This window comes from Thamnophis sirtalis, unplaced genomic scaffold (genome assembly GCF_051295495.1).
Source record: "Thamnophis sirtalis isolate CommonGarterSnake01/CBP01778 unplaced genomic scaffold, rThaSir2_p1.2 scaffold_3, whole genome shotgun sequence".
NCBI classification, from domain to species: domain Eukaryota; kingdom Metazoa; phylum Chordata; class Lepidosauria; order Squamata; family Natricidae; genus Thamnophis; species Thamnophis sirtalis.
Genome location: NW_028261383.1, coordinates 116,893,437 through 116,916,129, shown reverse-complemented (window position 1 = coordinate 116,916,129; position 22,693 = coordinate 116,893,437). Strand labels below are relative to the sequence as shown.

At 41.2% G+C, this 22,693-nt stretch overlaps 1 protein-coding gene and 1 pseudogene across 1 annotated transcript in view; one reads left to right on the top strand and one right to left on the bottom strand.

Annotated features, from left to right (window-relative positions):
• The window catches only part of LOC148048126 (cytochrome P450 2C20-like), a 34,875-nt gene that overhangs the window by 7,786 nt on the left and 4,396 nt on the right, over nucleotides 1-22,693 (bottom strand). The window contains 5 exon segments of the mRNA XM_087708243.1: nucleotides 678-838; nucleotides 2,170-2,261; nucleotides 2,263-2,311; nucleotides 4,085-4,247; nucleotides 17,016-17,099. Of these exon segments, the coding sequence (XP_087564369.1) occupies nucleotides 678-838; nucleotides 2,170-2,261; nucleotides 2,263-2,311; nucleotides 4,085-4,247; nucleotides 17,016-17,099 (549 nt within the window).
• On the top strand, nucleotides 5,307-8,112 carry LOC148048127 (mRNA decay activator protein ZFP36-like; annotated as a pseudogene).

Here is a 22,693-nt window from a genome sequence, read left to right as displayed (position 1 = left end):
TATTAGACCATTATGGTGGAGGATTAATGCCCCAGATATTCAGAGAGTAGCTTTTACTTTGATATTGCTAATTGTCAATTCTCAGATGACCCCAAAACCAAGAAGACAAGAACCACAAGGATTTCAGTATGCTATCTTTAATTCTATTCTCAGATAAACACAATGTCTTGGAGACTATAATAGGAATTAATATTTATAATAGGTTAATTAAAGAGTAGAGTCTTTGAAAGGCTTTCCCCCAGATCTCTCCTCACCTGGGCTGAGTTCCTGGTAGGAGATACTTTGTCAAGGGATTCTCCCACTGCTCCCCTAGCCTCACCCATCTCTTCCACAAATGCTGAAAATGACCAAAATCCTCCAAGAGGCAAAGACACAAACTGGCTGTGTGCATAAAGATAGGGGAGCTGTCTAACAATTCCATGTTACATCTGTCCAGAAACTGACATGGCCCAAAGGAGTTATGGGAGAAGGAAATGGTTCCCTCGGAAATAAGCCCAACCAGAAGAGATTTTGTTGAGAATCAATTTATGCTTGGATGTCTAGATTTGCCTTCCTCCGCTTATTAACTCATCAGATCTAATGTTTACATTTCTGACTTGGTTATTTATACTCACAAACACACCTGCTACTTAAAATAGGGGTTCATGACAAGAAGAGGATCAAGTAGATTAACATACCAATCCTAAGATACTAACAGAGTATCTTAAATGAGTCTCCAGAATCTTCTGGTTCTCTATGAAGGTTTTATCTTTGTAATCAAATCGATTGCCAAAAACAACTGCACATATCACACTAGAAACAGCACTTGCAATAACTCTCCTTAGGTCGAATGGCTGCCCTGAAAAAAAAAAAAAAGAAAAGAAAGACCACAAATGTTTATGAATGGGATCAATGAATGTGGCTCTTCTCTTTCTCAAATCTCATCTCAAAACTGCAATAAAAAGTGTTTGAGGCCAGAGAAATTGGAATTTTAATTCTTTCCCTCTTTCCTAAGAATGGAATATAAACACAATATTAAAATCCAATCACCACTTTAATCAAGATACAACATAGTGTTTCCATGTTCCACTTTGAAATTGACAAAACATATATTCAAAGATTGACCTTGTTACGGCTACAGTTTCTTCACAAACTTATTGCTGTCTCCTTCAGTCAAGAAGTGTTTTCTCACTCCTTCCTCTGCCGTTTTCTCCTGTATTTCCCACCTTGTCCCTTCCCTTCTTCATATTTTCAAAGGTTTTGCCTCTAACTAAGCTCTCCTGTCTCTCCCTCCCTTCCTCCTTCTAAACTCTTTCTTTTCCTCTTTTCTTTTTATGTTTCTTTAAATAATATCATTTATAAGTCATTCCATTATTTCTCCCTCCCCATTTCAGAGGTTTGTCCATTAAACATTATATTCAAAGGCGCCAAAGTCACTAAGGGAATACTATTTATGACTGCTTAATTCAGATCCACAGAGCCTTTCAGTTCTCCACCCTCATGCAAACTTCCCATAAACGCAAATCATTATCCATGGCTTCATTTCTCCCTGTAAATTATCTATCTTGTCCTTTTGTTGACTGGTGATTTTTCCTGCTTTTTTAATATGGCATTATGTTTAAGTGATTTTTTAAAGAAACATTTTGCTACTTTTTCCAGTTGTAACCAAGCACTCTGTTATCTCCATCCTTCTCTCCTGCTAACCTACCCAATTTCTTCTTAAATAATCCAGTACACTTTTTTCCTATTTATTTTTTATCTCCTTCCAGAAGAGATGTAGCCACAAGAATGGCTTTCAAAACTGATTCAACTCCCTGAATAAATTCTATTTGTGGCCCTTTAATTCATATCCATGTTGCCTTACGGATCTCTGTCCTTCATGGAGCCTATTCTTATGTGTGTGTTCCTTACCTTCCTTAGTTTCCCTGCCTTCTTTATCCATAAAGTGTTTTGCTGGTTTCTCAATTTGCTTGATGTGTGTTACTGCATCCAGCCTAACATTTCACTAGTTTTCGGCAAAGTTGCAATTTTATAAAGCCATAATTGCTCCATTAAGTGACTTCCTAGGATTCCTCATCTTTTTCTTTATTTTGTGCAATTAAGTGCAGAGGATTTGAGATTTAGTGTAGAATCCAATTTTTTTGCAACTTCATATAATACAACAAATCCTTTCCAGATTCTTTTTTAAACCTTTTGTGGTAGCCATTTCCTCCACCAGACAAAGGGCTTCTTCCTGCACCCTCTCAGACATTCTTTTCTTCCCCATCCCAAAATCTCGCAAGTGTGAACCGCCGCAGCTCCCTCCATTTCTTCTCAATAGCGGTGGTCAGGCCTGAAACCAAGGACACAGGAAACAAATCACAAAGTGATATCAGTTCTCAAATTTTCAAAAGGGGAAAAAGTTATACATTACAATTTTTCCCCACTCCACTTTTACATTAAAAAAGCCTTCGTGCTTGAATTACTAAATAGATCAACTGCAGTTTTCATCTATTTATTCTTGAGTGCTCTCATATTAGGAGAAGAATGAATGAGGTTGTGGAAATCATGTCACACCTTACTATAAATGTGAAATGGATAGGGATCAGTGGTGGATTCTTACCGGTTCGTACCAGTTCAGGCGAACCAGTAGTGTAAATTGAGCCTAGGTCGCTGAACCGATAGAGACTACAAGCTGGCCATGCCCCCAAACTGGTTTGGAAACTTGCTCTGCCTCACCTTCGCCATGTGCATCCACAGAACTACCTCCTCCTGCCTACACGCAGGTAAGCATTCACAGTAGGCTACCTCCCCCTCCCCACCGGCCAATGTCTCCCGAAGCCATGGTGGGATGGGGACAGGGCAGCCCAGAAAGCTTCGCAGCCATGTGACTATGAAGCTTGCCGGGCCCGGTGGCCCCCTCCCCATCAGGACAAAGCCACCGCCATTGCAGTTCCTGGAGAGCCACTCTCATATTGGCAATCTGGAGGGTAGGGGGAGCAGGCTGCTGCCTCCTAACTCAGGAGCCACCTAGTGGCAACGCAGGCAGGGCCATTGCAATGGTGGAGTCTGGTGTTCGGGTGTCTGTGGTGTCCCTGTTCACTGGCTCAGGCCAGCAGGCTTAGCTTCAGCTCAGATGAGCTGAGGAACTGCGGGGAGCATCCCATGTGTTGTACCTGCTCCCACAATTTGGCCACACCTCCGTGCCATTTACAGGCACCCAACTTGCCAGGCTGCCCCCATCCCCGCTGCGGTGGTAATGGCCACCTAGCCACACCCACCAAACCAGTAGCGAAAATTTTTGAAACCCACCACTGATAGGGACAGGTCTTTAGGCCAGTCATGGACAGATTTCTGTACTAAGATGCAATTTTCAGTAAGTAGAAAAAATGGGAATTCCGTCTTTTTGTATAGTAGAGGTTTGGTCACAGAAAATAAGTACCTTCCACTTGCTCTCTTATTTGGTTGCTTCATTATGTACCACAATGTCACTGTAAATTATAAACAACCACATAGATTTTGTCCATTACAACCTCGCTCCAACCTAGTTCTTGAGGACTTTGATATGCTTATCATTCCTACCTAATTCCATCAACTCTCCTTCCTACCACACTTCCCACAATTATAACTCTCTCTAGAGAGCTAAGCCTTTACACGATCTTTCTGAAATATGATCATTTGAGTCTAGTCATTTGTGCTTAGAGTGAAAATCCTAGAGAGTTTTCTTCAATGACTTTTTTTTTCCTGGGCATCCATAATATTCTCAAGAGTTTTCTCTGGAATCTTCTCCAACATCAAAGCTTAAAAGGCATCAATATTTTCTCTATCCTGCTTCTTCAAAATCCAAATTATTTTGAAGGCACATGAAATTGATATTCAACATTAATTCGGATAACATAAGTCAAAAAGTGTCTTTGTTGGTAAACCACTTTGTATGTCTTCCCAAACGAACAATTTAGAGGTCAAATTATTGTTATTGTTTGTTGTGGTTGTTATTTTGCATGTAAGCAACAATCTGAGCAGATTTGAGATGCGACCAGTTTTTTCAAAAAACACGGCATTCAGACAATTTTTATAGAAAATTAAAGGAAAACAGTAACTAATGAGGAAATGAAAGGAGATCAACCTTTCTTTTGGAACAGTTGCTTATGAGTAGGCATTTCAGTTCGCCCACCAAATTCTTCTGAATGATCTACCAAAGCATCTTTTACCATGGCATACCCACAAAGAGCAACCATCGGTTCTGATCCATTCCAGACAGTAAATATAGGTCCACATTTCTCAGCAAGCTAAGGACAGAATTAGATGAAAATTCAGTTAATTAGGAGACAAAGCATTTTTGGTGAAATTATTATAAAGTATTGTAAGAAGTTAAAACCCCTCTATAAAATAATGAAATATTTTAGGAAATATTAAAAGAGCAGAATAATTCCTTTAAAAGGGAGTCAGAAACTCAGCTCCTCCCCCCACCTTTGTCAATGGGCCATTAAGGCCTGAGCCAGTCTATTCTATATAACAAAGATCTACCTCCTTCAGGCATACCCATCTAGCAACCAAAACTCACTACAAGGCACCCGGGAAAATTACATCTGCCAGCAATGCAAACAAGCTTGGTTCTCAGGACAGCCTACAAAGTTAGCTTAGACCCCTCCCACCTCCACCCCTGGAAGTCTGACCACCAATCAGAATGCATTTCTTAGACAGGAATGGGAAGCTCTGGGGTGGGACCCAGCTAGGTTATAAAACCAGGGCACTCTCAGCATCTCTTCCCTTTTCTGTTCAGGAGCTCAAGCCATGTGATCCTGTCAACCATTAAACCATCTTTCCAAGCAGCCTCCATGTTTTCCAGTGTCTTTTTCCCTACTTGGAACTGAACCCAGAAGGACATTTCTTCCAACAGTATTTTTGAAATACTTCTTAAATTTGCCAGAGCTTCAATAACTGTTAATACCTATAAAATACTTCAATATAATTATGATCCAGTACATGATATATATCCTACGGGGTAAGTGATAGACCATGTTATGTTGGCCTTTGTAGGTATTTGTGGATCAGTGACGTGTGGTGAGGTTTATGGCTGGTGAGGCAGTCTTCTGCCCCGACATCCCACTGAGAAAGCACTATCTTTCTTTCACCTGCCTGAGTTCTGACAGGCGGGCAAAAGAAAGCGCCAGCCTGCCGCTGGTTTTCTTTTGGCCGCTGCTATGTCCGATATAGAGGCGGGCAAAAGCAAGCCAGTGGCGGGCTGGTGTTTTCTTTCTTTTACCTAGAGATGGCCTCTGGGCAAAAGAAAGAAAGCGGAGTTGTCGGTGCTGCTTTCGGTGAGCGGAGCACGAGCAGGCGGCACAATGAGCTCCATTCTGGACGTCCGGAACCTCTACCAGAACCTGATCAACCTCTTGCTGAGCAAAGAGCTGAACGTGCCCACCTACGCCTTCTCCTGCGGCTGCTCGTCCTGCTCCTCCAAGGCGGGTGGCAGAGACTCGGCAGTGTGGTCACTGCGCAGCCCCTGGAGCCCCAAGGGCGAGCAGCCGCAGCCCCTGCTGCGCCTGGATCGCTTGGTCAGCCTGATCGAAGGCAAGCCAGCCCAGCCGCAGCCACCCCTGCCACCGGGCTTCCCGCCGCTCAAGCCGACCAGCGCACCCGCCCCGTCGTCCCACTAAAAGACGGAGCTGTGCCGCACCTTCAGTGAGAGCGGCCACTGCAAGTATGGCATCAACTGCCAGTTGGCCCACGGCTCGTCCAAGCTGTGCTCCGTCAGCCGCCACCCCGAGTACAAGACGGAGCTGTGCCACAAGTTCTACTTGAACGGCGAGTGTCCCTACAGCTCCCGCTGCCACTTCAACACTTCCCTGAGGAGACGCAGGTCTTTGGCATCCTCCCCACACCTCCTGCGCCAGAGCATCAACTTCTCCAGCGCCCGCCACCCCTTCCCATTGCTCGGTCTGCCCGACCTGGCCTCCTTCTCGCCCGCTTCAAGAACATCAAACTGGAAACGCTCGCCCTGGTGGCCTCCTTCGGGGACTCGCTGGTGCTGACCCCCGCCGGGGGCTGCTGCTCCTGCCGCTGTGGGAAGGCAGCCATCGGGGCCAGCTCGCTCCAGAGTCCCCGGGGCTACTTCCCTGAAAGAAAGCAGTTGCCTGCCTCTTGCTTTCTTTTGCCTGCCTCTATGTCAGACATAGCAGCAGGCAAAAGAAAGCCAGCAGCAGGTGGCTGCTTTCTTTCTTTTGCCCAGAGGCTGCAGCCCACCTGAGCTGCCAAACTCTGGGCAAAAGAAAGAAAGCAGCAGCCCACCAGCAGACTTGGGTAAAAGACCCGCCTCTGCTGGCGGGCTGCCCTCTCGGCCTTTCCTACCCCCTTCTGTCTGAGTGAAGAAACAAACACACGCACAAACACACACACACACACACAAATTACTTACAAATTACATTAATTTTGAATTCCTCCCCCTCCCTCTGACCCACATACCTTTTCCAGCTCTTTCACAATCACAGAGGATTTCAACTCTGCTCTTACCTGACATCATGAAAATGTAAAAATATAAAAGGAAAAAGGCAAGAGCTGCTGAGGTCAGGCTGGGTTAGCTGCTGCCAGAGTCCGCAATGGATTCCTCTCCTTAACTGTTTAAAAAAGCCTCTAAAAATGTGCCCTCTACAGTAGGAGGAAAGAGAACCATGTGCTTCATCTACATAAGGAATTTTTTGCCTTTTAACCCTTGCTTAACTCTGCTCGAGTGATCATAAAGTCAGACTAAATGAGGCACGTGGTTCTCCCACCTCCTCCTGTAGAGGGCACTTTTTAGAGGCTTTTTTAAACAGTTAAGCACTAAGCAGAGTCATCCACTGTGATTCTGGCAGCAACTAGCTCAGCCTTTTTCCTTTTAATTTTTATTTTCTTTTCATGATGACAGTGATGAGGCTCTGCCTCCTCTGCCTACCCTGACTGCAGATCACTGTTGTGGATTATAGAACCTAGCTTGAAGAGAACAGCTTTGAGCTCCCCGAAATAAAATTATTTTTATCATTAACAAAAAAAAGTTATATGTTAGAAAGGTAAAACTAAGCTTGAAAACTATTTTGTTGAGAGCTTCTTAAAGTTGGTCAAGTGATTATTTGTTGTGTCAAGGACAGGCCTTGGGACTTCTGGTGAAGATGACCAACTGACAACACACCCACGGAGAGATCATAGGAGCTCCCTGAGAAGGATTTTTTTTCCTAGACTGTCACTTTTTCTTCTAAACAGAAGAAACCAACATTCCTTTAGTTTATATGACTCTCCTGGGTTAGGGAGTGTTCTAGAATCATCGATCTTCCATACAGCAACAGTCTGCAAGTTAGCTTCAGGAAATGATAAGTTAACAGCTGAAGGGGGAATGCTGAAACCACTTTATTTGAAAAGCAGCAATTTTTGGAATTTATTTTTGAAATGTTATGTCTTTGATTTCTTAATCACTTTTAAGGACTATTAATCTTTATTAAGCTAGAAAAGATTTTATTTAGCCATAGCCTGGTATTCCTTTGAAGATCTGTGCCATTTTGAGGATTTTTTTATTGTTAAACAAGTAAGAAAGATACTGAGATTGCTACACACTCTGCCAAGGACCATGTCATTGCCCAGGTGTTCAATTCGGTGTGGAGGGAGTGGCCAAATGGTCCAATTAGCACAAAGTTCCTTCTCTTCCACATCCCAGCAACATGAGCTGTCTGCTCAATGGAGCTACCTACTCTGGAGGAGTTGTGTGGTGGTATCTCAGAGGCTGCAGCAGCCAGTTTTGGAAGCTCTTCATGTAGGCCACCTAGGCATTGTGCGGATGAAAGCGCTCACCCACGTTTATGTCTGGTGGCCCAACTGAGACAAGGCCATTGCTGATTGGGTTTCATATATTGTCAGCCTTGCCAAGAGTCAAGACCAGCCCCCCAATTCACTCCAGCATGCGAGTGAGAAGCACCCAAGACATCTTGAGCGAGGATGCATATTAACTTTTCAGGGCCTTTCCATGGACAGACTTTTGTCGTGGTTGTGGATGCTTACTCAAAATGGCTTGAGGTGGTACTCATGACATCTATGATCTCAGACTCCATGATCAAGACCCTTAAAAGGCTGTTTGTGACCAATGGACTACTAGACATCCTTGTTTTGGACAATGGACCATAGCTCATGTCAAGCAAGTTCAAGCTGTCATGGCATTCGTCATTTCCTGATTGCACTAGTGGTGGGTTCCAGGTGGTACAGCCCAGTATGGCCGTACTGCTAGTAGCTGGGAGCAGCAGCCATCATACCTGTATGGTGGCTCATTTGACCCACCCTATATATAGTGTTTATAACGTGACCAGCCAAATAAGCACACATGCACATCATGTGGAGCCTGAGCCTTCTCCGCCGAGCAGCTGGGTGTTGCAGAGTGGTGGCTTGCACATGCATGTGCAGCACATGTGGCGGACTAGGATGCCTGGTCCCATGTGCAGGGTACTGGTTGTGACAAATGGTTAACTCCCTGCCTGGGAGGCAATAGAGCACAGGTTCGATTCCCAAACATGGGTATGGCTAGCTGATGAGAGCTAAATAGCTTGAAATAGATCTATACTAGTCTCCCTTTATTTATTTATCAGCATAAATATAACAAATGTAACAAAAAGGCAACAGTAAAAAATATTGGGTTTCTGTCTGGATGGTCTCTTGTGACGAGCCTAATGACAGAGAGTGGAAGTGTGACCTTCCTCCCATACTTGGGCATACCAGGGGTTGTGACTTTAAGTATATACCTCCCACCCTGGCTGGCTGATAAGGAGTCGTTCTCTGTAGCTCAAATGGTTAACTCCCTGCCTGGGAGGCAATAGAGCACAGGTTCGATTCCCAAAAACTTGGGTATGGCTAGCTGATGAGAGCTAAATAGCTTGAAATAGATCTATACTAGTCTCCCTTTATTTATTTATCAGCATAAATATAACAAATGTAACAAAAAGGCAACAGTAAAAAATATTGGGTTTCTGTCTGGATGGACTCTTGTGACGAGCCTAATGACAGAGAGTGGAAGTGTGACCTTCCTCCCATACTTGGGCATACCAGGGGTTGTGACTTTAAGTATATACCTCCCACCCTGGCTGGCTGATAAAGGAGTCGTTCTCTGTAGCTCAAATGGTTAACTCCCTGCCTGGGAGGCAATAGAGCACAGGTTCGATTCCCAAAAACTTGGGTATGGCTAGCTGATGAGAGCTAAATAGCTTGAAATAGATCTATACTAGTCTCCCTTTATTTATTTATCAGCATAAATATAACAAATGTAACAAAAAGGCAACAGTAAAAAATATTGGGTTTCTGTCTGGATGGACTCTTGTGACGAGCCTAATGACAGAGAGTGGAAGTGTGACCTTCCTCCCATACTTGGGCATACCAGGGGTTGTGACTTTAAGTATATACCTCCCACCCTGGCTGGCTGATAAAGGAGCGGCATATTTTCATGCCTGAGCACCTGAATTTTTTTTACAGATGTCACCTAAGACAACAACAAAATCAGTATTATTTGAAACTCAAAGTTATGTTTATTCAAGGAACCCTTAAGATCCCCCCCACCTTAAGATTCCCCTTCTATTAAATCTATTTTGCATCATTTGTACTAACACCACATTTGTTTCCAACTTCCAAGTCCAGTTTAAGATACACTGCTAGCATTAGGCTTTAACATATAAACAGCTTGGGATCATGCTATCTGAAGGGCCTCTCCTTCAGATAGTTTGATAGATGGCTATAGATAGTCCACCAAATTTTAAGCTGAACAAGTGTAGGTCCTGTCGTCTGGTTTCTGATAGATCAGAGAGAGATGGGCAAGCAGGTGGCCTATAACTAAGTTTTTGTTAACTTTAAAAAGATGTTACATCAGACTACAATACAAGTAATTAAATGAAGACTAAAATAAGTGTTTTGGCATATTGAGCTTTTTATATTTCTTTCTTATATTGCTTCCTTAGTTGAGAACTTGCTCCTCAGCTTACTTATGCATTAACTGTTTGTTGCTTTTATGGTTTATTCATTCACTGCTCCATCTTCAGTTTTTTTCACAGGGGGCAGGGCTGCCCCTGCCTCCACTAGAATAACTGCTGCCTCCTCCTCCTCCAACAGCAGATAGGCCGGTGATGGGAGTTAAAACACTCCTTTGGCCATAAGTGTAGGCAGGCTGCCAATCTGAACTTTGATCATGTGACTGGGGGACTGTAATGGTTTTAACTTATCTTTGTTGCTGGTGTTAAATAAATTCCACCAATTGTTAGCCAAGGAGCCACTCTAATCCAAGTGATTCTGTCCCTCTTATTGGGACTAGCGGAATTATCTACAGATCACTCCAGGTTTGCCTTTGTTCTGAGTCCACTGAAAGAAGAGGCTACTGAAAGGGATATGCTCCTTATTGAAGGCAAAAATCAATTGCTGAATTATTACCCATATTTCATGCAAAGATTTGTGATGAACTGGAAAGAACAACAACAGTGATTTGGGAAATTTACAAACTAAAGAAAGGTCATTGCAGAGTTGGTATTTATATATTGGATTTCCAGACATTGTCAGGGATATGGAATGGAATAAACTTGCTTTGACCAGTTTTGGAAGACACTTGCTGACAAATTGAGAAATGAGTTATTGGCATATGAGAGAGTTTGGAGAAATTGTTCCAATGTTGTGTTGTAGTTGATGGGCAATTAGAGGAGTTGAGAGACAGAGGAAAGAATAAGAGAAAAGAGCTTTTATAGTTCTCTTCTCTCTAGCCTCCTTAGACTTGAACACCAGAGAAACCATTCAAATAGAAACCGCTGCCCACAGCAGAAACAAACAGCAATACAAACTTTGGTTTGTATTGCTACTGTAAAGCCCTGATATACATAGCCAAGACTTGCACTGCTAAAATACCAGTTGCTAAGTGCCCACTGCCCACCTGTGGAATTGCAGGCCATGTAGCAAGCAAATGCCTGAATTGCTTCAGAACATTATCTTCAGGAATCTTGGCAGGCTTCTATCCCAACAGCTTGGCAAGAGAGCCCTTATATGATTAAGAAGAGCTCAGGAAATTGACAACAGACTGGTGCATTTTATAATCTGTGTTACTCTTCATGTACTCTCAAGCTTAGAAATACAGGGGTGCTTAAAAATTGTGAACCCATCTGAATTTAAAATATTTCTGCATAAATATGACCTAAAATGTTTAGGTCCTCACTCTTTTAGGGCTCATCCCCTGGTTATTTTAATAAGCGGATTCACTTGAAGATCACTTTATTTTCAGAAGGTCAGCTCTCTATTACTGAATAGAGGGCCTTGTTCTGTGTGGTTATGAAAAATCCTGCAAAAAACATTAAGGAAAATAGTGAAAATCAATATCTTTAAATAAGCTTTATGCAGTTCAGTTAATTTTGATTTTAATTTTATTCTTTTTTATTTTACTTTTATTTTCAATTGCTATCAGCCACTTGAGTGATTTATAAATAGAAAAGTGGGATATTTGTTTAATAAATAAATTACATCTTGAACTTCTAGCTTAAGACTATTTATAGAGGCTGGGGAGAGTGACACTTTTGGATGAGGGCTTAGGATTTCAGAGGTGCTGAGAGCAAATGCTTTGTTGGTTGTAGGATGTTGGATATGTGTGGCTGGATGGATGGATCCCCAACTAAGGAAGCTAGAAGACCAGTATGGATGAAGGTTCTGGGAGCTCAGGGTGACTTACAATGTTCAGGTGGTGATAGGCAGGGGATATTTCGGCAGGAGTCAGAGGGTGAACCAACACATTTGCTGCCCAGCGCTGCTGCTGAGGTGAAGCCGGCAAAGCTCCCGCTGGCGCCCCCGCCCATGGCAGCGGCGGTGGTGCCTCCCCCTCCGCTCGGAGCAACTCAGCTGGGCTTCGCATTACCCCTGCCACCTCCTCCTCCTCTGTGCTTTTGAGAAGCCATGAGGCCTTTTTTCCCTGCTCCTGCTCCTGCCCCCTCCGCCGCCTTTCTACTGGCTCCTGTGACCTCATGGCTCTTCAAAACCATGGCGGAGGAGGAAGTGGGAGGGATAACATGGTCCCAAGCTCGGGTGCTCCGCGTGGAGGGGGAGGCACCACTGCCACGGGCGGGGGTGCCGGTGGGAACTTTGGCGGCTTCACCTCAATTGCAGCGTCGGGAGGCAAATCCAGCAGTGCTGTTGGAGGAGGAGGAGACGGCAGCAGATATTCTGGTGGCGGCGGGGACTTTGGGGATTCATTTCAGGCGCAGCGCCAGGCTAGGATTGGCCGCCCACAAAGGACCTCCCCGGGCTTGCTTTGCTAAACGCGGGGCGACTGATGATAGTTTGAGCAGCTGCGGCGGGGGCAAACTACCATCAGTCACTCCGTGCTCATCAAAACAAGTCTGGGGAGGTCATTTGAGGGCGGCCAGTTCTAGCCGCCTGCAAAGGACTTCCCCACGTTTGCTTTGAAAGAAATCTCTGCGCGGGAGTTGAAAAGTCCTGCGTGGGGTTTTCTTGCCATGTGCGCGGCCGCACAGCCGCGCACCTTAGAGGGAACAGTGATATCTACCTTTTTGCCCTTATCTATTATTTATTTAACATAACAATCTATAACTTACTAAATTACTACTTACTAATTATAAAATTTAATTAATTTTTTTGTTATCGACTTTCATATATCCAATAACATTACACCTTTATAACATATTCAAAATAAGAATTAATTAACAAAATTTCTAAGCCTTTTTTTCCAAGTCACTCTTTACAATTTATATCCAAATTCAGTACAAATATATATCATATTATTATTATTATTATCATCATCATCATCATCATCATCATCATCATCATCATCATCATTAATATTTGTTAACAAAATCATTTATTACTTATATCCGACTTCCTCACTTCCAGCCAACATAGAAATGTACCTTGTTACCACTATGAACTATTTATTTAACAAAGCAATCTAAAAATTATTAAATTCCTACTTACTAATCATCAAACTTAGCTATTTTTTATTATTAATTTTCATATATCAACCTGTATCCTTCCAGAAGGCATATAGTCTTAATTCTTTTGCCATTTGTGGAGTTAATCTTCTATTTATTTCCTTGGTAAAGTTTTTATGGACATCTCTTCACACCTTGTTGCTTGTTGCATCTCTCAGGTAATCTCGGCACCCTTTTGCTAATTTAATTAATTTATCTTTGATTAACAATCGTGCTTCTGATAAAAAAATTCTCTTTAAAACCATCATTTTTTCTCTTTTTTCTTCTTTTATGCCTTGAGATTTGGGGTCGAGCTCTGGTCCATCAAATTCCCTTTTCCATACTCTCATTTTTTCTCTTTCGCCCACTTTCACTCCAGAAATCAAATCATTACTTTTCTTATCTTTGTATTCATTTTTCTCTTCAATTTTTTGGGCTCCATCCCCATCATTTTTTTTCTAATATAAACTCTGGAGTTTAATAGCAAATAATAGAAGATTTTTGTTAGAGTAGAGAGGGAGATTTTAATCCTTGTTAAAAAAAATAAAGCAAGAAAAAGTCGAAGAAGAAAAACCGGTCAGTTCACTTTAAGAAGAGGAGAGAGGAAAAAAATTGTGAGCACTTCAATCCACAAAGTGCAATTACAAAAAGAAAAGCATACTACCCAAAACAATCCAATGGAGATCAATTCCACAGCTTACTTCTTCTGCTTAAGGATTTAATTTAGCATAAAAAAGAAGTTCTTTTGGGCAATCTTTTTCAAAAACAGAAAGGTTTCACCAGAGGATCACACTTTCTCTTTCTGTTTCCTTCCATTCCTTAGCAGTTCCAACTTCATTAGCCTAGGCTGCCTTTTGTCGCCAGCTTTAAGGCCTTCTCTTGGCTCAATCAGAGACTTGCTGGGTGGTCTTCCTGTTCTCCATCTCTTCGGGACAGTTTAGGTCCTATTGGACCACCCAGTGGCAAAAGTATCAACGGCAGTCTCAGAGCATCGATGTTGGCTCCTCCTCCACATCGCCCAGAACTTAACAGACAAGTTTGGGACTTTTTCTTCATTGATATTAACAAGATTAAGAAATCCTTGATAAAAAGAGTTTATAACTACTTGATTGACATTCCAGAGAAGAAGAAAAGTTATACTATGAAGATAAGCTGGAGGGAGTGATTTAAATTTAATGAGTCTACTGGAATCAGGATGGATTTTTATCTGTTTGATATTTGTAACTGAAAGAAAGTGTTAATATAACACTTTGAAAATGTATTTTTTTCTTTTTATATAATGCTTAAGTTATTCCTCAAGATTGTAAAATATTACTGAAAGTGTACTGGAAAGTATTTATGTTAAGGGGCATTTAAATAAAAAAGATGTGTTATCTTAAAGAAAAGTTTTGAGTCTACAAATACATGCATACAAAAAGAAAAAAAAATTCTACGAGGATAACTTGGAGGGACTGATATAAATTTAATGAGTTAATTGGAATTGGTTGGATTTCTATTGGTTTGATCTATGTAATTGAAGGAAAGCTCTAATACAGCTTGTGCTGTGTTTATAAAATGAGTTTGGAAATAGTTTTTTCTTCTATATATAATTTTGAGTAATATTTAAAGCTTGTGAAATATTACTGAAAACAAATTTGAAAGTATGTATGTTAAGAGGAAGTTTTTAAAAAGATGTATTAGAACTTACTGATTTTAGAAATGTTTTTACAGAAAAGTTTAATGTTTTGAAATGGGTGGGGGAAAGTACTTTTTTTCCCTTTAAGGTTAAATAATTTGAAAGGATATAATGAATTTTGTTAATATAAATGGTGACAGTTTACAAAGATTATTAAGTGCAAATAGAAATATTACTAAACAGAATAACAGAGTTAAGAGAAATCTTGGAGGTTCTCTAATCCAACCCCCTGCTCAGGCAGGAAATCCTATGACACGGGGCCTGCAGATCAGATGTGTCTTGATTGCTTGAGTGCTTCAAACAATGGACAAGGAATCATATTACAAAGGGCCACTGACGTAGAAGTATACTAATGGACTATTTTATTTTATTTTTTATTAACAAACATGTAAAACACACACAGACAAAACCTAGATGTACACCACATTTACACAATACAATATGAACAGGAGCTTCCTGTTCGTTCTAATAACAATTATCAATCGATACCGCTCACTTTATATTATTTCCCCTTCTATTGAATTTCATTTGGATTTCACCGTTCTTAACCCTCTTATTTTACTGATACTATTATTTTTTGAGTTTTGTTATATTCCTTCATTGATTCTTGTTTCTTTCCTCCATCCACCTATACCATTTATCCCTTATCTGGTAGAATTCTGATTCTTCTTTTCCCTGGATTTCTTTAGTTAGTTTGTCCATTTCAGCACAATCCATAACCTTTCTTATTATTTCATCTTCGCTTGGAATTAATTTGTTTTTCCATTTCTGGGCAAAGGCAATCATTGCTGCCGTAATTATATGAAGTATTAAATACTGGATTTCTTTTTTGTATTTCACAGACATTATTCCTAATAAAAAAAACTTCAGGTTTCCACTCTATTTTAACCCCTGTTATTGCCTCCAGACAATTTTTGATCCTTTTCCAAAAAAATTCAGCCTCCTCACAGGTCCACCATAAATGGTAATATGTTCCGTGTATTGATTTGCATCTCCAACATTTTGGGGAGGTATTTGTTAAGATTTTAGCTAACCTTGTGGGTGCCAGCATTTTGTTCAAATCTATAAAATTTGGGTGAGTCATCCTTTTTGTCAGTGATAACCAATTCGGGATTTGCACATAGTGGATTTTTTTTATTTTGAGCCATTTTTGCAATAACGCTCTTCTGATTAAATGATTTTGAAAGTATTTGTGTCTTTTGTTTGTGTCATTCCATAGGAATGTATGCCAGCCTGCTTGCAAATCATGGCGTTCTAAGATCAAAATTCTTTTATTCTTTAGCTCTATCCAATTCTTCACCAATGTTATTGTTACTGCTGATGCGTATAAATCCCAATTCGGTAATGCTAAGCCTCCTCTCTCCTTGCTGTCTTGCATTGACTTTAGTTTAATCCTTGCTTTTCGTCCCTGCCAAATGAACCTAGCACTTATTTTGTTTAATTTTTGAAAGAATTTTTTTGAAAGTATTTTTAATAGGAGCAGCTTGCATCAGGAATAAGAAAGATTCTTAGCAAAATATTCATTTTAATTGTTGCTATACATCCCATGAGTGATAACTGAATATTTTTCCAATTTTCTAAATCTTTCTTTATTTGTATAACTAATTTATTATAATTATTGTCTTTAATTGTAGAATATTTTGCCAACACCCAGATCCCCAAGTATTTCACTTTCTTAGTAATTTGCATTCTGGTTGCTACTTCCAGTTCCTTCTTGCTTTTTTGTCATGTTCTTGGTTATCATTTTTGTTTTCTCTTTCTTCATTGATCTTTAGTCCTGCCACTTCACCATATTCTTCTAATTTTTCAATTAATTTCAGGCTGGATATTTTATTTTATTTTTACAAAAAAAGGTTACAGATGGGAAAAAGAACTGTGCATGGAAGAGAATAATTGATTCATTTGAAGGATGGAAGCAGGAACAAAATGCTACCATTCATGAAGACAAACTATCTCTGGTTACCTAAATTGGCTTCAAGTAACTGGATTTCCATAATATTATAGGGAAGACTTTGTGTTTCTGTTATGTCTTTGATGGCATCTAGTTATCATCTGGATTTTTTCAGCCCAGATGAACTTTATTAGGACAGAGGTTGTATCTGCATTTAAACAATCTGGAATTAAACGGAAGTTTCAATGAATTTGATGCTACCAGTAATTCAAATGATATAATTTTGAGGCTCATAGATTTATTTTTTCTAAAGTTTTTCTTGTTACTATATATTTTAATGAACTTTGAAACCTCCATTGCTGGTTTATCAGATTGCTACAAGGTGACTTTATATTATAATTCTCTTTGAAGGAATGAGCCACAAATAAAATTGTTCTTTATAAAATAAATCAAGCTAATGCAATTAAAGAAGCTATAAGTATGTTTCAAAGGTCAGAAACTTTGAAGAAGTACAAGAGTTAACTAGCCTTACCTTTTGAGAATGTTTATACAAAGGTAGTACATCTCGCTGAAAGAAGTTCCCCAGAATAGGCCATGGAGCAGGTCCAGGGGGCAGCTGCCCTGTGCTGTCCCAGTGTGCTGTCCCAACAGTATATAGCTAATTTAGGAATTAAGAGCTGTCTCCTTTAAGAAACTACCTCATGGGAAATGTTACTACCTCATGGGAAATGTAGTCCCATAACATGTGACCACATCTGTGCTCCCCGATTGGGCAGTGGGTACTCTGCCCGGGAAATTGATTTATTACTGGGCACTCACTGAATCGCCATCGGCACGACCAGAAGCAGCTTTGCACCAGCAGCATGGGTTAGAGGAATTAATGTCTTTTTACACTACGTGATGGGACAGATCATGGAAAGTCAGAAGAATCTTAACACTGAACTGTAAGTTTTGCTATTAAGGATGCCTGATAATAAACGTGATCTGAAAGATATTCCCAAGCGTGGAGTTAACTGGCTGCCCGAGCAGAACCTCATTGCCCGGAGCAGAACAGTAAAAAGACATTAAAGTACCTTTAACCTTCTCTGAGCTCCGGAGTAAAAAAAAAACTCCTTTAGCTTCCTTTGTTTTCCTCTCTGAGCTCCGAAGCAGAAGACAGTAGAAATTCCTTTACCTCCTCAGAGTAAAAAAGCTTTGAAGTTTATTCCCCTCAAGAAAAAGATGATGAATGGGCTTCCTGTGGGAGGAGCCTGTCGCCGAAGGAGCTCAACGGAGCCCCTCTCAGAGTTCTGGTCTGTATATCTAATTAAGATCAATAGATATCACCCCTTTCTGGCAGAAAGGGGCAGGCAGAAGCTCAGGTGCTAGGATTTATTCGTAGTTCACAGCCCCCTTTCTTTTGTTTTGGGCTGCGAACGGAGAAGAGATCCAGCGTAACTGAGCTCTTATCTCCAGCCAGTTCCTCGCAGCTGCCTTTTTGCAGCCCTAGACGGGCGACCCTCCCACTCAGGACAATGATAAATTGTTTAAAGCAAATTAAGGCTAACACGAGCGGGTCTTACTCCTGTGATGTTTTTTTTTTTACAACTATCTAAACACCAGCCTGGTTTTTCCTTTGAAACTTCTTTGTGCAATTGGGATACAAAATGGCATTTTTACTGTGTTGGTGATTGATGATGTAATTAACCGGCTTTATCTCCCTGGAGACTGCTACTCATTAACAAGCAAATCCACAAATAATTTATTGAGAACTGACCAGGTGAAGACACTGTTTATCTGTTTATTCTCAGCTTTTATCTATAATGCCTCCCAGATCTAAGCAGGCAAAAAAATCCCCCCCCCCCGCACGTGCTTAAAGAACTTGTTAGTAAATCTCTGCCTTTGTCTCCGACACCACCTACTGGAGATTCCTTGGCTTTTCTTTCAAATTATTAATGACTTTAAACAAGAAATTAAAGAATTTGTGCTGGATTTATGCGATAAAATACAGACTAAAATTGCCCAAATAAAGGCGGATATGTTTGAAGTTACGTCTACTTTGACAGATTATATCGAAGAAATGGAGACTAAACTGGAAACTTTGGAGGAGGCTAATTTTAATTTGACTTCTAATATCCAAGCATTACAACAAGAGATTAGAAATACTCAAACACAACTTACAATGATAAATTATAACAGAAAGGCGTCTGCAATAAGAGTCAGAGGACTGCCCGAAAAGAAAGGAGAGAACTTGAAACAGACGTTTGTAGAAGCTTTCAGTCAAGCGGTGGGAGGTCCGGGACTCAATTTTGATTGGAATATTCGAAAAATCTATCGCCAGAATTCGCGTGTAGCAGAGCAACGACAGCTTCCAAGAGACATAATTATATACTTTTTCACAAGAGAATCCAGAAATGCGATCACTCAAAAGTTTTACAATAACAGACTCCGAATCGATGGCCATGATTTGTTTGTCTTTAAAGAGATTCCGCTCCAGATGCTGCAAGCAAGGAGAGGCTACACTTTTTTAACCCAAGAACTTAGAAATCGTCAAATACAGTACAAATGGGAAGCTCCAGTTGGAATCACAGTTACACTTGAAAATCAAAGATTTCGTATTAACTCTGTTTCGGAAGCTCGGGACTTTTATTATAAAACTCTGAAGGCGGGGCTTCCTGAATCACTCGGAAATGCGGAAGGACAAGGTGAAGGAAAGACAAGCAGCAAGTCACTTGGTTACAAGAAGGAGGGAGTTGTTCTCCCCCTACTGGAGAGGCAGAAGAGCGGAAACTGAGGATTTAGTCATATTTTCAAAGCAACGGGACACGTGGTTATAAGGCAGAGGGTTGCCTTCTCTTTCCGGAAGGGCAGAAGAGTAAAGAATATAGATCCAGCGATGTCTTTAAAATACTTTCTAAGCTTTTGGACTGATTAAAACTTTAGGATTTCTGTCTGGTATGGAATGGTAAAGCTGTGTACTGATGAGGAATGGAAAGAAGCATTGCTTATTCTAGACAGACATTATACGGGACTTTTACAAGACTTATTTGAATCTCAATCCAAACTGCGCATGAAGTGTTTTCTGTGAGGAAAGCGGGGACTAAGATTTATTTGAATTGCGGCTTGGGATGAATGGAGTTGGGAGGAGTGGGGCAGAAGGGAAGGTGGAGCGGGATATTGATGAAGGGATCTTGGGATTGAACGAAATGGTATGGATTTCGGGCACACATTTTACGGATTTACATGCTTGAAGTATAACATAAAAAGCTCAGGATTTTAAAGTGAAGAGCGAGATCCTAATCTTATGCAATTTGGGCTAGGGAGGAATGGAGACGTGAAACGAAGGGTAGGAAGATGAGTAGCGAAAGTATGATTAGACTGCTCTGTATTTGAAGATAAATTGATTTTTGTATAAACTAATATTTGAATATAAGGTTAAGAAAGGCTATTTGGAGAGTCTACAGGAAGATGGGGGTAAATATCAAAGAAGTAAGGGACGAGGACAAAATATAAATGGAATGATTCACACTGTTTAAATTTTAAGAATGATGGGAGGCTGAGCATAATGCAAAAGATTTTTTTTTAAAAAAAAATTTTATTTACTTTTTCGTTTTTTTCTTCTTTTTTCTTTTTCGGAGCGTTCTTTTTATTTTATTTTCATTATTATTGTTAATAAGATATTTTGAAGGTGAATGGTACTGAATTGTGCCGGGTGTGGGACCTGGGAAGTCGGAGGGGGTTAGGGAGGGGGGTTCATTGGGGGTGGGTGGGTGGGTGGAGATATAGTTTCAATATATAGAATAAGAAGAAAACACTTGTATACTGTTGATCCTTATCTTTTCTTTTTATTTTTCTCTTTTTTTTTCTTTTTATTTTTTTCCCTTCTTTTTTCTTTTTAGCGTAACTGAATAGATTAAGGAATAGAGAAATGCACCATAGTGAGAAGTAGAGGAAAGGAAGAGGGAGAAGTAAGGAGGGAAGAGGGGAATGTAAGGAGGATGAGAGGGGAAGGAGGGTGAGGAAGGCGAGAAAGGAAGATAGAAGGGGAAAGGGAAGTAGGAGGGGTGATCGTTGGAGGGAGAAAGGAAAGTTGGAGGGGGAGAAGAAGGGGTGTATGAAAGTGATAGGTTGGGTTTATGAGTTGTGTTTAGGTTGGGGTTTTTCTTTTCTTATTATTATATTATTATTATTGCAAATATCCAGTATATAAGTGAATGTACAAAATTGAAAATGAAAATGAATAAAACATTTAAACAGAAGAAAAAGATGATGAATGATTTGCCCCCATCCAGAAGCTCCTGAGTATTTAAGACGTTGAGGTGGAATCCCAAACTCTGTTTGCATTTTAACTGAGAAAAGCTGCCAGGATCCCCCCCCCCCCGCTTTTTTGGAGCAAAAGAGAAACATCCCATTTCAGCGAGAAAGGCTGATTATCTCTCCTGAGATGAAGAAAGTTGTTGTGATTAAGAAAGTGTGTTAAAAGGAAATCAGGATTTGCATGATAAAGCAACCCCCCTTTCGTTCCCAAAACTAACAAGAAGAGAAGTTCTTTGTGTAGTAGATGCCTCATGGAAAAATCTCCATGCAAACGAAATTTGAGTAAGGAAGAGGTCATCAGCCCAGTGCAGACCTCCCAACTCCTTTGAACTTTATTGATGAGTTGTCTTGGCAACGAGAGGCAATAAAGAGGCCAACTGATGCAAGCCTGCAGACAGCTAAAAGAGACATAAGGCAGAGGCAGACCAGCTGAATGAATTAAAAGAGAGAGCATGTTATGTTCTTGCTGATTTGTTATTGTTTGTGAAGTGGGAAAAGGTGCAAGCCCTTAGGAGGTATCAAGCCAGCCAGGTCCAAGAGGGGTTCCGAGTTCGGGTCCAGTCCCTTAGGAATCCCAAGATTGGAGAGGCAGCTGAGCAAGAATCTCGACAGGAAGCAACCATTGCCCCGTCACTCCAAACGATAGACACAAGCAGCGCCATCTAGTGACCACTTTAGAACTGCAGTCCAGTTCCTTAAGCCAACACTAGCAACGCACTCGAGAGGCTGGCAGGTGAACTGTGCCTGCATCTCCAAAGCTTCTCAACACACCCTAGTGGCTGACAGGTGAACGGCGCCTGCAACTCCAAAGCTTCTCAACGCACTCGAAAGGCTGGCAGGTGAACTGTGCCTGCATCTTCAAAGCTTCTCAATGCACTCTAGTGGCTGGCAGGTGAACTGTGCCTGCATCTTCAAAGCTTCTCAACGCACCCTAGTGGCTGGCAGGTGAAGTGCACCTGCAACTCCAAAGCTTCTCTACGCGCGCTAGTGGCTGGCAGGTGAACTGCGCCTGCAACTTCAAAGCTTCTCAACGCACCCTAGTGGCTGACAGGTGAACAGCGCCTGCAACTCTAAAGCTTCTCAACGCACCCTAGTGGCTGGCAGATGAACTGCGCCTGCATCTCCAAAGCTTCTCTACACACGCTAGTGGCTGGCAGGTGAACTGCACCTGCATCTCCAAAGCTTCTCAACGCACCTCAGTGGGCAACAAGTGTACTGCACCCACATCTCTGAGTGTAGCAACGCACCCTAGTGGACGACAAGTGAACTGCACCCGCATCTCCAAGTCTAACAACGCACCCTAGTGGTCGACAAGTGAACTGCAGCTACATCTTCAAGTCTTGCAACGCAACCTAGTGGCCAAAAAAGGGAGTTGGACTCAAAAATTGGTAACGGATTCTAGACATTTTCTGAATTAATCCTAGTTATAGAACCTTTCTAACCATGGCAGGAGGGTCAGACATGCCTGAACCCACCATAGTCTCAGAATTGGTCACCCAAAGCTCAGAATTGGATGTCCAACTATCAGAAAAGGCGGAAACATGTCAAACAGCCTATGACCTAAGACAGCATAGAAAGCCTATGCAGACTATGTGGTCAAACCTCTTGGAGGAATGGGACCGGGTTTATCGAAAGCAGGAAAGCGCCTGGAAGCAGTTGCAGCATCTCTGCAACAAACTCGAAGACGATTTACCCCCAAAACGCCTCCGTTCTTTATATAAAGATATGGACGAAATCTACCAACTATGGAAAATTTATGAAATCCGCCTCAGTGGTATCCAATTACAACTAAATGATGATGAAGATCTCCAGAAGAAAATGTTGCGCATTCAGATGTTAAACAAAGAGCGCAAAAAACAGATCCGACGGAGCAAAGACCTTATACAATCCAATCTGAAGAGGGAGACAGCCCCA